The sequence below is a fragment of the Apium graveolens genome, chromosome 10 (genome assembly GCF_009905375.1).
Source record: "Apium graveolens cultivar Ventura chromosome 10, ASM990537v1, whole genome shotgun sequence".
NCBI lineage: Eukaryota > Viridiplantae > Streptophyta > Magnoliopsida > Apiales > Apiaceae > Apium > Apium graveolens.
In genome coordinates, this window is record NC_133656.1 from 226,083,398 (window position 1) to 226,094,883 (window position 11,486).

The following is an 11,486-nucleotide window of genomic DNA, read 5'->3' on the forward strand; positions in this document are numbered from 1 at the left end:
CGTGGTCTACAAGCCCCATCCACTCTTCTACATCGAGCTCTCAGAATTGTCCATTTGTGTTTCTTAGCACGCGTCCTACTCCAATATGTACTGTTTGAAAAATTGCAGCATCCACATTTATCTTTACCCATCCCAACGGTGATCCAGTCCATGTTTTCACTCCTGCTATACTATTCTGATTACCATAATTTTCTATCACCTATGCTTTATGTTGTTCCTGCAACAGGTTCATGGATGATGCTTTAAAATCAAAAGCAGACCCGTTAGTTTTCTCCTAAACTCAGTTATTACGCATGTTCCCAAGAGTCAGACATACTATTCCCACCAACACACACTGCTTCCTTTTGCATATTTCAAAGTTACGTATAATAGTCATAGCTGATGTATCATTTGGACAGACTTGCACCAGCTTCGGTAGACCATAGTTATTCCACACCGTTTGAGCAAATATACGGATAAACAACACGTGTGTATCATACTCTACCACACTATGTGTCAAACAGATAGTTGCAGAAGAACATAATTGTGTATATTGATAGATGAAAAATGATATATCTGAAATGTGTATTTGTTACATTGATCTGTCTTATCTCTCCCTATTATATACCAAAGATTCTAAAAAACTTTGTACACTAGAAATGACAGTTGTATCTAGCTGTTAGATTGGGCACATGGACATCACTGAGCTTGACTCCAGAATCCTGCTGTTATCACTCTTGTATATCACTTGAAGTTGCAGCTTGAATGTTGGTTTTGAAGTCTCATTAGGTTGTATATTGTTAACATCCCCCCTCAACTGAGGAGTGGAGAAGAGATTTGCAACTCCTAACTTGCCTAGCAGATAGCTCAAATGAGTGGCACCAAGAGATTTGGTAAAGAGATCAACAGGTTGATCAATACTAGGTATATCAGCAGTGGTGATCACTCCCTTCTGCAGCTTCTCACGAACCAGATGACAATCAATTTCAATATGCTTCGTGCGTTCGTGATAAACTGGATTGGCCGCAATATAGATGGCAGAAATGTTGTCACAATACAAGACAGTAGGCGTAGTCTGAGGAACACCCAAATCAGATAACAAGGCTCTTAACCAAACAATCTCACAAGTGGTATCAGCCATAGAACGATATTCCGCCTCAGACGAAGAACGAGAAATCGTAGGTTGTTTCTTACTTTTCTAAGATATCAAGGAAGCCCCAAGAGTGACACAGATGCTCGTGACTGATCTACGAGTAAATTTGCAGCCTCCCCAGTCAGCATCACAAAATGCCGTTAACTGAAGATTGAAAGAGGCAGATAGAAAAAGACCTTGACCACAGGTACCCTTAATATATCTTAGAAATTTAAAAACTGCTTGAAGATGACATGCTTTGGGGGCAGCCATAAACTGAGCCAGAACATGAACTGCATAGGAAATATCAGGACTTGAAATAGTAAGATATATTAAACGTCCCACAATACGTCTATATTGACAAACATCTAAAATAACAGCATAGTCATTAGAAGCGAGAAGTTGGTGATTCTGTTCCATGGGAACCACAGATGAGTGAGAGGCCAATAAACCAACATCCTTGACCAAATCTAAAGTGTATTTTCGCTGGTTCAGATAGATACCAGAAGATGATCGATCCAATTCCATTCCTAAGAAATACTTAAGAGTACCAAGGTCTTTGACCTTAAACTGAGAGCTGAGAAATGATTAGACAGTTTTGAGAAGAGACACGCCATTTCCAGCTAAAACCATGTCATCCATATACACTAATAAGGTGATAATGGAGGATTTTGTCTTGAAAGTAAAGAGAGTATGATCACTGACAGATTGAACAAACCCGAACTGAATTAAAGCAGCATACAATTTGAAAAACCATTGAGAGGGGCATGTTTTAGCCCATATAGTGACTTTTTGAGTTTACAAACAAGAACTTGACCAGGATACTTAGCGAGAATATCATAAGAAGGTTGATAACCAGGTGGCAAGACCATGTAAACATCCTCATCTAACTCGCCGTGCAAGAACGCATTTGTAACATCCAATTAATCAATTATCCAATTCTTGGCGGCAACAACTGATACAAGAGTTCTGAAATAAGACATTTTAGCAACCGGAGCAAATGTCTCAAAGTAATCAACACCTTCGGTTTGTGTAAATCCCTTAGCTACCAATCGAGCTTTATAGCGCTCCATGTCACCATTAGGTAGATACTTGACCTTAAAAATCCATTTGCAGCCAACAAGTTTTTGATTAGTAGGTAAAGGGACTACAGCCCATGTATCATTAGCTTCGAGTGCAGCTAATTCAGTAGCCATAGTTGCACACCACTCAGGATGTTGAACAGCTTTTTTATAAAAAACAAGGCTCTGGAATTTTGGTAACATTAGCTAAGAAGTGTGAATAATCAGGACTAAATGTTTCATATTGTAAAAAATCTGGTAATACAAAAGCATTGTTTTCTTTGGACACAAAATGTTGAGGTAATCCAGTGTAATCCATATATTTGGAGGGAATATTTTTATGGCGAACAGGTCTGGAATAAGCAGCTTGTGATTGAGTTTCTTGGGAAGTTTGAGAGGTAGGAGAAGATGAATGATCAGGCAAAACATCAACAGAATTATCATCAGTGTAGGTTGGATCAGGAGGGGTATATATATATATATATTTTGGCAGTAAATAGAGATTTTATTACTTCAAATCATCACACAATACATGATAAAAATCCGGATGGATATTATCCAACCGCCAAATACGATCAGCTGGTAAATAGCCATGTCTCGCTAGAAAGTGAGCCACTCTATTTGCAGATCGTTTAACAAATCTTAACATAACGTTTTGGCTATGTAACTCTGCTAATAGTTCCTTGAATTCTGACACCAAGCGGCCTACATAAGATAAACTATTATAGGAGCTGCGTATCCACTGAACTATCTGTAGGCTATTAGTTTCAACTTCAACATTTTGTTGTCTTGCTAGAGTCGAGGAGGTCTGTCCTTCGTAACAACATGATCTTGCTTCTACAAGTGCACCTTGATGATCACGGACAAAAAAAGCATAACTATATCTGTTAGGATCTTCAAATAATGCAGCATCGGATTTAACCTTAACTCTATTTTCCTTTGGTAGTTGCCATTATTCTAATCCATCCTCTTGAGTCATATAACCCAAAAAATTTCTAAAGCTTCTGTCTTGAACAAACTTCCATTGGTTAAGGTCAGATAACGCCAACATTACAACATTTGAGCAATCCATAAATTTCTGATTCCAAATAATTTCGTTCCTACTTTTCCAAATCATCCAACTAATCATTGTTGTGTGATCAACTTCTACTTGGTTTCTTTGATTAAAAAACAGTTGTAACCATTCATAAAAGGATGAGAATGTACCTGTTATGGTTGATAGTGAAACATTGTTCCAACACTGTTGTGCAAACGGATAAGCGACTAAGGAATGCAGCAATGTTTCCGGACTCGAATTGCAGGCTGGACACGTCTCGTTTACTGGAACTGATTTACTCCACAATTTATCTTTGGTTGAAAGGAAGTTGTTTGAAGCTCGCCACAAGAAGTGTCTAACCTGCGGTGGAACTTTTAAATTCCACAGTCTTGTCCAGAACTTTGTATTAGAATTTCCCCAGGTTTCTTGTGTTAGTTTTTGCAGCATAAGGTAGCCACTTTTTACTGAATATATACCCAACTTATCGAGTCTCCAAAACCAGTTATCCCTATCATCATCATTCAGAGGAATATTAAGAATAATATCAGCATCCCTTCTTTCAAAAATCTCGTTAACCAGATCTTTATCCCACTGTTTCTCACATGTGATCATCAATGATGTTATATTCTGGTTTGTCAGAGCTGGATGTCTCGCATGAACATACAGATCATCTTCTGTTGGTAGCCAAGGAACGCCAGTAACACTAATGGTATTTCCACTTCCAACTCGACATGCTACTCCTTGCTTAATTAATTCTTGAGCTGCTAAAACACTCCTCCAAATAAAGCTTGGATTATAACCAAGCTTAGCTTCCAAAAAAGTATTTGAGGAGTAGTACCTTGCTTTAAAAAGCTGGGATACTAGCTTGTCTGGGAACTGCAACAATCGCCACGCCTGTTTGCCTAATAGAGCAAGGTTAAAATCATGCACATTACGAAAGCCTATTCCTCCGTTAGCTTTTCTTGCATACATTCGATCCCAAGAAAACCAGTGGATTCCTCTCTCCTTATTATTATTCGACCTCCACCAAAATCTGTACATGATTCTTTCTAAGTCCTTGCACACCTCCAGCGGTAAAAAAAATGCTCATTGCGTAATTTGGCAGTGCCTGGCCAACGGTTTTAATTAAAATTTCTTTTCCTGCCCTTGACAATTGCTTTTTATCCCACCCCAGTATTCTGTCCTGAAGACTCTCCTTAATGTAAGCAAACATAGCTGACTTTATTCTTTTGATAATGCTCGATAATCCCAAATATGTACTCTTTTCACCTGCTTTTTTTAAAATGAAGTATGCTATATAGTTCGTGTTTAAGATCAGACCTGGTATTTCTGCTAAAGAATACTGATGACTTATCTACATTCACTTGCTGTCGAGAAGCTTTCTCGAAGATACGGAGCATTTCAAGAATATGAGTGGCATTATCCATACTTGCTTTGCAAAAGACATATCAATCATCTACAAAAAAAATATGAGAGATATATGGTGCTTTCTGTTCTATCTTGATGCCTTGAATCAACTTCTGAGACTCGTATTTTTGAATGAGAGAACTAAAACCCTCTATACACAACAAAAATAAATATGAGCTTAATGGATCTCCTTGCCTTATGCCACGTGATGGAGTAATTGAGCCAAACATTCGACCTGCATGTGACACCTAATATTCAACTGAGGAAATGCAAGACATGAATTGAGTAATTATTTTTTGAGCAAATCCCATTTTTTCTAACACCGCAGCCAAATAACTCCATTCTACATGGTCGTACGCCTTGCTCATGTCGATCTTTAGGGCCATCCAACTCTGCTTGCCTTTTGATTTTCTATTTAAAAAGTGCATTAGTTCATGGGACACCATTACGTTATCTATAATTAACCTACCGGGGATGAATGCACTTTGAGTTGCAGAAATCAGACCATCAATCAATTTCTTGAGGCGATTCACCAAAACTTTAGATATGACCTTGTAAAGAACATTGCAGAGGGATATTGGTGTAATGTATGTCATTGCTTGTGGGTGTCTCTTTTCTGGAATGAGAGCTATATTAGTGGTAACCAAATGATTGTCGATTTTGCCATCCTCAAAGAATTTCTGCACTGTTTTGACCACATCTTCCTTGACTATATGCCAAAATTTCTGATATAACCTGGTGTAATTCCATCTGGACCCGAACTCTTGTCCGGATGCATATGAAAAAGTGCTTCTTTGACTTCAAACTCCTCGACAGGTTTGAGCAGCATTTCATTATGATCATCATTCAGTTTATTCTCCATATAATTAGTAACTTCCTCCTATTTTGTCTGGGATGCTGTAAAGAGATCATCAAAATAGTTGATTACCATATTTTCTAACCCAGAATTCCAATCAACTAGTCCACCGTCTCTGTCTTTAAGTGAAGTGATCTTGTTAATTGCTCTTCTCTTTTTAACTGATGCATGGAAAAACTTAATGTTACTGTCACCCTCACGTAACCATAATTGCTTAGAATGCTGTCTCCAAAACACCTCATGTTGTGTGTAGATTTCAGATAGCTTCCTCTGTTCGTGTTTAATTAATTCAACTGAGTTATCATCTCGTCGTCCTTTCAGAGTCTTCAAAATTCTTTTACAACTTTTAATTCTCTGCTTGAAGTTGCCTGTGATTTCTTGACCCCAAGCTGATAGAATATTTAAACACTCCTTTAATTTATCAAACAGTGAAAGATGTTCGTGCTCTGCCCATACTTCTGCCACAATCTGCTGGCACATTGTCTCATGAAGCCATGCATTTTCGAACTTAAACCTCTGAGTTCTGGCAATATAATTCTTATCTTGAAGTGCTAGTAAGATAGGACAGTGATCGGACGTCGAAATCTCCAGATTAATCAGCTTGGCTACCTCAAACATTGCTTGGAAAGAAACATTTACGAGTGCTCTATCAAGGCGTACTTCTATCCACTGTGAAGTGCCTACCCCTCTCTCCCACATGTACCGATGACCTTGCAAATCCATATCTATGAGTTGGCATTCTTCTAGGACATCTCGAAACCCTTGAACTAAGTTGTGTGGATATGGTCTACCACCTTTTTTGTCATTTTGGGAGACCACATTATTAAAATCCCTAATTAGGCACCAAGGTAGATTGTTGTACATGGCTAAAGTACGAAGCAAATTCCATATTTCAGATCTTTTCCTTCTATCTGGCTCGCTATACACTCCTGTTACTCTATACAACTGGCATTGCTTATTATGATTTGTCAAGTCAATATGGTTCTTACTATATGAGTTTAAATTCACCACATCATTATTTCTAAATAAAAAGTCAATACCTCCACTGTGGCCTTGAGTTTCAACAATTACCATCCCTTCAAAACCTATTCGATTTTGAAGCTTCTCCACTGTATTACGCTTGCATAGAATCTCGCTTAATAACAAAAAATCGGGATGCTTTTGGATTACAATCTCCGTTAGGAATTGGAAAGCCCACGGGGTCCCATGCCCGTGGCAATTCCAGCTTAAGGTTTTCATGATGATAGGTGAGCATCCTTCTGGATACCCTCCTTTATTCCATTTTTTGACAGTTCATGTGATACTATGTTGTCTTGTTTTTCGCTGCTTAATTCATCATGTACTTCCATGATCACATCTTTGTTTAGACCCATATTATTGTATGAGTCCAGCCCATCTCCAGTTCGTCTTTTTTTTTATCTCAATTACAGTAAAATCTTTTCTGATATTTTCACTCTCCGTGATTGTAGCTGAAAGATTTTTCTCCATAACGGATTCTGTTCCCGCTCCTGAATTTTCTACTTGAAATTTAAATTTTCCTTGATTTTCTCCTCCCAAACTACCTTCCGGATTTTTTTGGCTCTGATTGTGGAACATTTACTCCGGTCTCTTCCTTCATGTACCCACTTTGATTCGCTGTTTTCGATGTACTGCTACTACCTGCCATCTCCGTTTTCAACCATTTAGCACCTATGGGCTTAACATGTCCACGAAACGGTGCTCTCATGAAAGAACCATAAGGCTTCACTACTTTTTTTTCAGTGAGTTCAAATAACTTGCTACAGAATTTCTCTGAATGGCCTACCACACCACAGATGAAGCAAAATGTTGGAACGTTTTTGTACTTAAAATTCACCCAGAACCACTCTTCTCCTGCCATCTTAATTTTCATTCGACGTTTTAATAGAGAACTAAGATTGATGTTGACTCTTACCCGCATATATTCCCTCCATACGCCTATGAAATTGCTAGAAAAGCTGCTGACAAACTGCCCAATGAAATTGCCAATTCCTTTTAGTACTTTCTCTGACATGAACCCTATTTTTAGGCCATGTATTTGAACCCAGAGTTCCATAGTGCTCAGATCTACCAGTATTGGATTTTCTCCTTCTTTTAGGCGTGCCATTACCAAAGCTCGTTTGTTGAAAGACCATGGACAACCTTCCATGACTCGTTTGACGTCTAAGTCATGATAAAATTGAAATAGATACAGATTAATATCTAATTCCTTCATGTATACACCTTTTCCTGGTATCCATAATGCGTCTAGTGTATGTTGCATTGTTAAAAAATCTACCCTGACTTCTGTTATGAAATGACCCACAATACATAATTTTGGATCAACTCCTTGAATGATTTGATTATGCTCCTCCTCCTCTGCTAAGATCTCGAATCTTGCTTCCTCCTCGTCCTCTAACGACACCATTTCCATGCCATGTATTAAACTCTCTGTATAACTCATACTGAAATTTCTGAATGAAAGAAAGATGGACTAAAAGAAACGATGCTATAAAACAAGACACACGACACAAACTCAGACTTCACACCATGTCAAAATGACAAGACACTATGTATCTAATTATCAAAATGAAGCATTATCAAAATAGGGATACCTATGTAATATATGAATACTTGGATTTTAAATTCCCAGGAGTAGTGCCCTATCAATGCATTTATTACATGTAGCATTACTAGTCTCGATCATGAGAGGTATTTTGGAGGAACAATAGCTAAAGGTTCATCTGAAAAAATGGAGGACGGTTGAAATAAACTTGATGGTTCCATAGTCGTAATATTACGAAATGGTAAAATATGTTCAACAAATTGAACATTTCGAGACACAAACACTTTTTGTGTGTCCAAGTTTAAGAGACGATAGCCTTTTTGACCATATGGGTATCCTAGCAGGATACATTTAGATACTCAAGAAGCAAATTTGTCTGCAGGTTTTGGAATTACAGATGCATAACAGAGAGAGCCAAAAACTCGAATATTACTATAATCAGGAGTTTTATTGGACATGATATGATGTGGAGATTTACCACCCAAAACAGCAGTAAGTAGTCTATTTAACAGATAGGTGGTTGTCAGGAGACTATCACCCCAAAAACGAATTGGTAAATTGGCATGAAAGCGTAGAGCTCGCGCAATGTTCAACAATAGACGATGTCTTCTTTCCACACAACCATTTTGTTGTGGTGTATATACACAACTAGTCTGATGAATAACCTCCATAGACTTTAATGTTTGAGACAACTCTTTATTTAGAAACTCAGTACCATTGTCTGTACGAAGTATTTTTACAGTAGCTCCAAACTGGTTTTGCACATAGGCCAAAAACTCTATTATGATTGAAGCTACCTGTGATTTGCTGGATAATAAAAATACCCATGTGGTCCTAGACTTATCTTCTAAAAGAGTTAAAAATTGATTGCAGTTATCTTGTAGTCCTAGCATAAGGACCCCACATGTCAGCATAAACTAATTGGAACAACTCAGTTGAACAAGCAGAACTATTGGGAAAGGGTAAAACAGATTGTTTAGAAAAATGATAGGAATCACAATCTTGAAAAGTAGAAGTAAATTTTACAGACAATTGTTGTAAAACAGATGCAGGGACATGTCCCAATCTGGCATTCCAGATATCAAAAGAAACCGTAGTAACGTGATTACAATATAAATCAAAACTAGTAGCATTAGAAATCATAGCAGCACTGAGAGACTCAGAAACATCTAGAGATGCAGAATTGAGCAAGTAAAGACCATCTCTGTTATTACCAATCTCTAACTCCCTCTTCCAAGTAGAGGCCTGATTGTAACAGGAGGAAGCAGAGAAAGTAGCAGTAATATTAGAATCTTTAAGAAGTTTAGAAATGGACAACATATTGTGAGTAAAAGTAGGAACACACAAAACTTGATGAAGAATAATACCAGATTTGAACTTGACATCACCAACATGAGTAACACTAATAGTTGTACCATTAGGAAGCTGTAGTTCAGCTGAACATTGTATAGGATTACTCAAAGCATCTAAACTAGCAGTGATATGATCAGTTGCTCCCGAGTTAATAATCCATTGATTTTTAACTGAAAAACATTGGAAGTAAACAATGTACCCGTTAGATGAACAGTATTGGCATAGGGCCAAGTAGATGCAGTTGTCTCAGCACTAGGATCTTTCAAGCTGGTTTGTAGCAGTTGTACTAGATTTTGAAATTGACTATCTGACAGTCCATGAGATGAAGCACTTACTTCATTTTTGATGGCACTAGATGCACTAGAAGAGCCAGAGATATCAGTAGAAGTAACCTGAGCTGCACTTGCACGCTGAGTAATACCAATCCTTGGTTTCGATTTTGGTTTACCATAAAGTCTATGCAGAGAGGGATAACCAACAACACAAAAATACTAATCTTTTAAATGACCAGGCATCTGACAGTATTCACAGATGAGAGAAGCATCTGCATTTTGTTTCTTCATGAAACCACCAGTATTCAGACTACTACCTGGAGTTCTAGCTGAAAAATGCCCTAGAACACTACTTCGAACATTGAGTGCAACATTTGCAGTATTGAAACCAGTCAAATTATGTACATCTCGTTGATTTTCTTCTTGAAATAGCATAGCATAACACTTGCTTAGTGTAGGTATAGGATTCATTAGTAAAATTTGCCCTCAAATTGAAGAAAATCCATCACTCAAGCCCATAAGAAATTGCATCAACTGAATGTTCAAATCATAGACACTAAGTCTGTTGTTAATTTCACATGAGCATTTGTTACATTCACACTTAGGTCTAATAGTTAAACTATCCAATTCATCGATCAGAGTTTTATACTTCGTAAAATAGGCAGTGACACTCATGGATCCTTGAGATAACTGAGTAATTTCTTTTCGAAGATTAAACAACTCAGGTAGATTGCTTTGTGTATATCTCATTGCTAATTCTTTCCAGATTAGATGAGTAGAATCCATGTATATAATACTGTTACGTATATCAGGAGAAACAGAGTTAAGTAGCCACGATATTACCATATAATTACAATGATTCCAGTGTTCTACAAGAGCAGAAGATGTCGCTGGTTTAGCATTGGATCCATCAACAAATCCTAATTTCATCTTTGTTGATATAGCAATTTCTATTGATCTACTCCATTGCAAGTAATTTTGTTCATTGAGAATGATTATAGTCAAACTCATTCCATGATTATCAGATATAGACAGATAGTGTTAGATATATTTGATAATGTCATGGCTAATATTATTTATGTTTAGTTTTCAGATCTTACTTAAACAGGATAAATCAGTACTTACTGGAAGTCAGGACTTAAGGATATCAGTACTTATATTATCAGGAGATAATCATCAGAAGATGGATATCAGAACTTAAGTGCTGAAGGACGTTCAGATAAGGACATCAGCTAATTAAAGGAAAGAAGATCGAGATAAACATAAGAAGAGATATGCATGAAGAAGGAGTTCTATGAAGAATAGAATACTTGGAAGAAAAGATATCTGATTGATATATTTTAGGAAGCAGAATTATATTCCATATCAATTAGCGATTATCTTGTAACTGTGTAGTATATAAACACAGACATAGGGTTTACACTACAAGTGTTATCATATTTGAGAAGATTATTCATTGTAACCCTAGCAGCTCTCGTGATATTTGTTCATCACTGAGAGGTAACAGTTCCATACTGTAACAGAGTTTATTGTTTCAATAAAGTTTGTTTTCTGTTACTTGAGATATTAAAGTTCGATTTGATTGTACTTTACACTATATTAACCCCCTCTACAGTGTATGTGACCTAACAAGTGGTATCAGAGCCTATCTGTTAACGCACATACAGTTTAAGATCCAAACACAATCATGTCTGACACAGAAACTCCAACTAAGCCTACCAAAACTGAAGAACCTCCAAAGACACAAATTCAAAGTCGGTATGAGACCATCAGAGTTCCCATACTGAGACCATCTGAATATGCCATATGGAAGGTGAGGATGACCAT

At 37.3% G+C, this 11,486-nt stretch overlaps 2 protein-coding genes across 2 annotated transcripts; both read right to left on the reverse strand.

Annotated features, from left to right (window-relative positions):
* Positions 1-1,177: 1,177 nt before the first annotated feature.
* LOC141691910 (putative mitochondrial protein AtMg00240) lies at positions 1,178-1,639 on the reverse strand. Its single transcript, XM_074496659.1, has one exon. It carries the CDS (start codon positions 1,637-1,639, stop codon positions 1,178-1,180), a length of 462 nt encoding a protein of 153 aa, XP_074352760.1.
* A 3,856-nt stretch (positions 1,640-5,495) lies between these two features.
* LOC141691911 (uncharacterized) lies at positions 5,496-6,710 on the reverse strand. The gene has a single exon (XM_074496660.1). It carries the CDS (start codon positions 6,708-6,710, stop codon positions 5,496-5,498), a length of 1,215 nt encoding a protein of 404 aa, XP_074352761.1.
* Between the last annotated feature and the right edge of the window lie 4,776 nt (positions 6,711-11,486).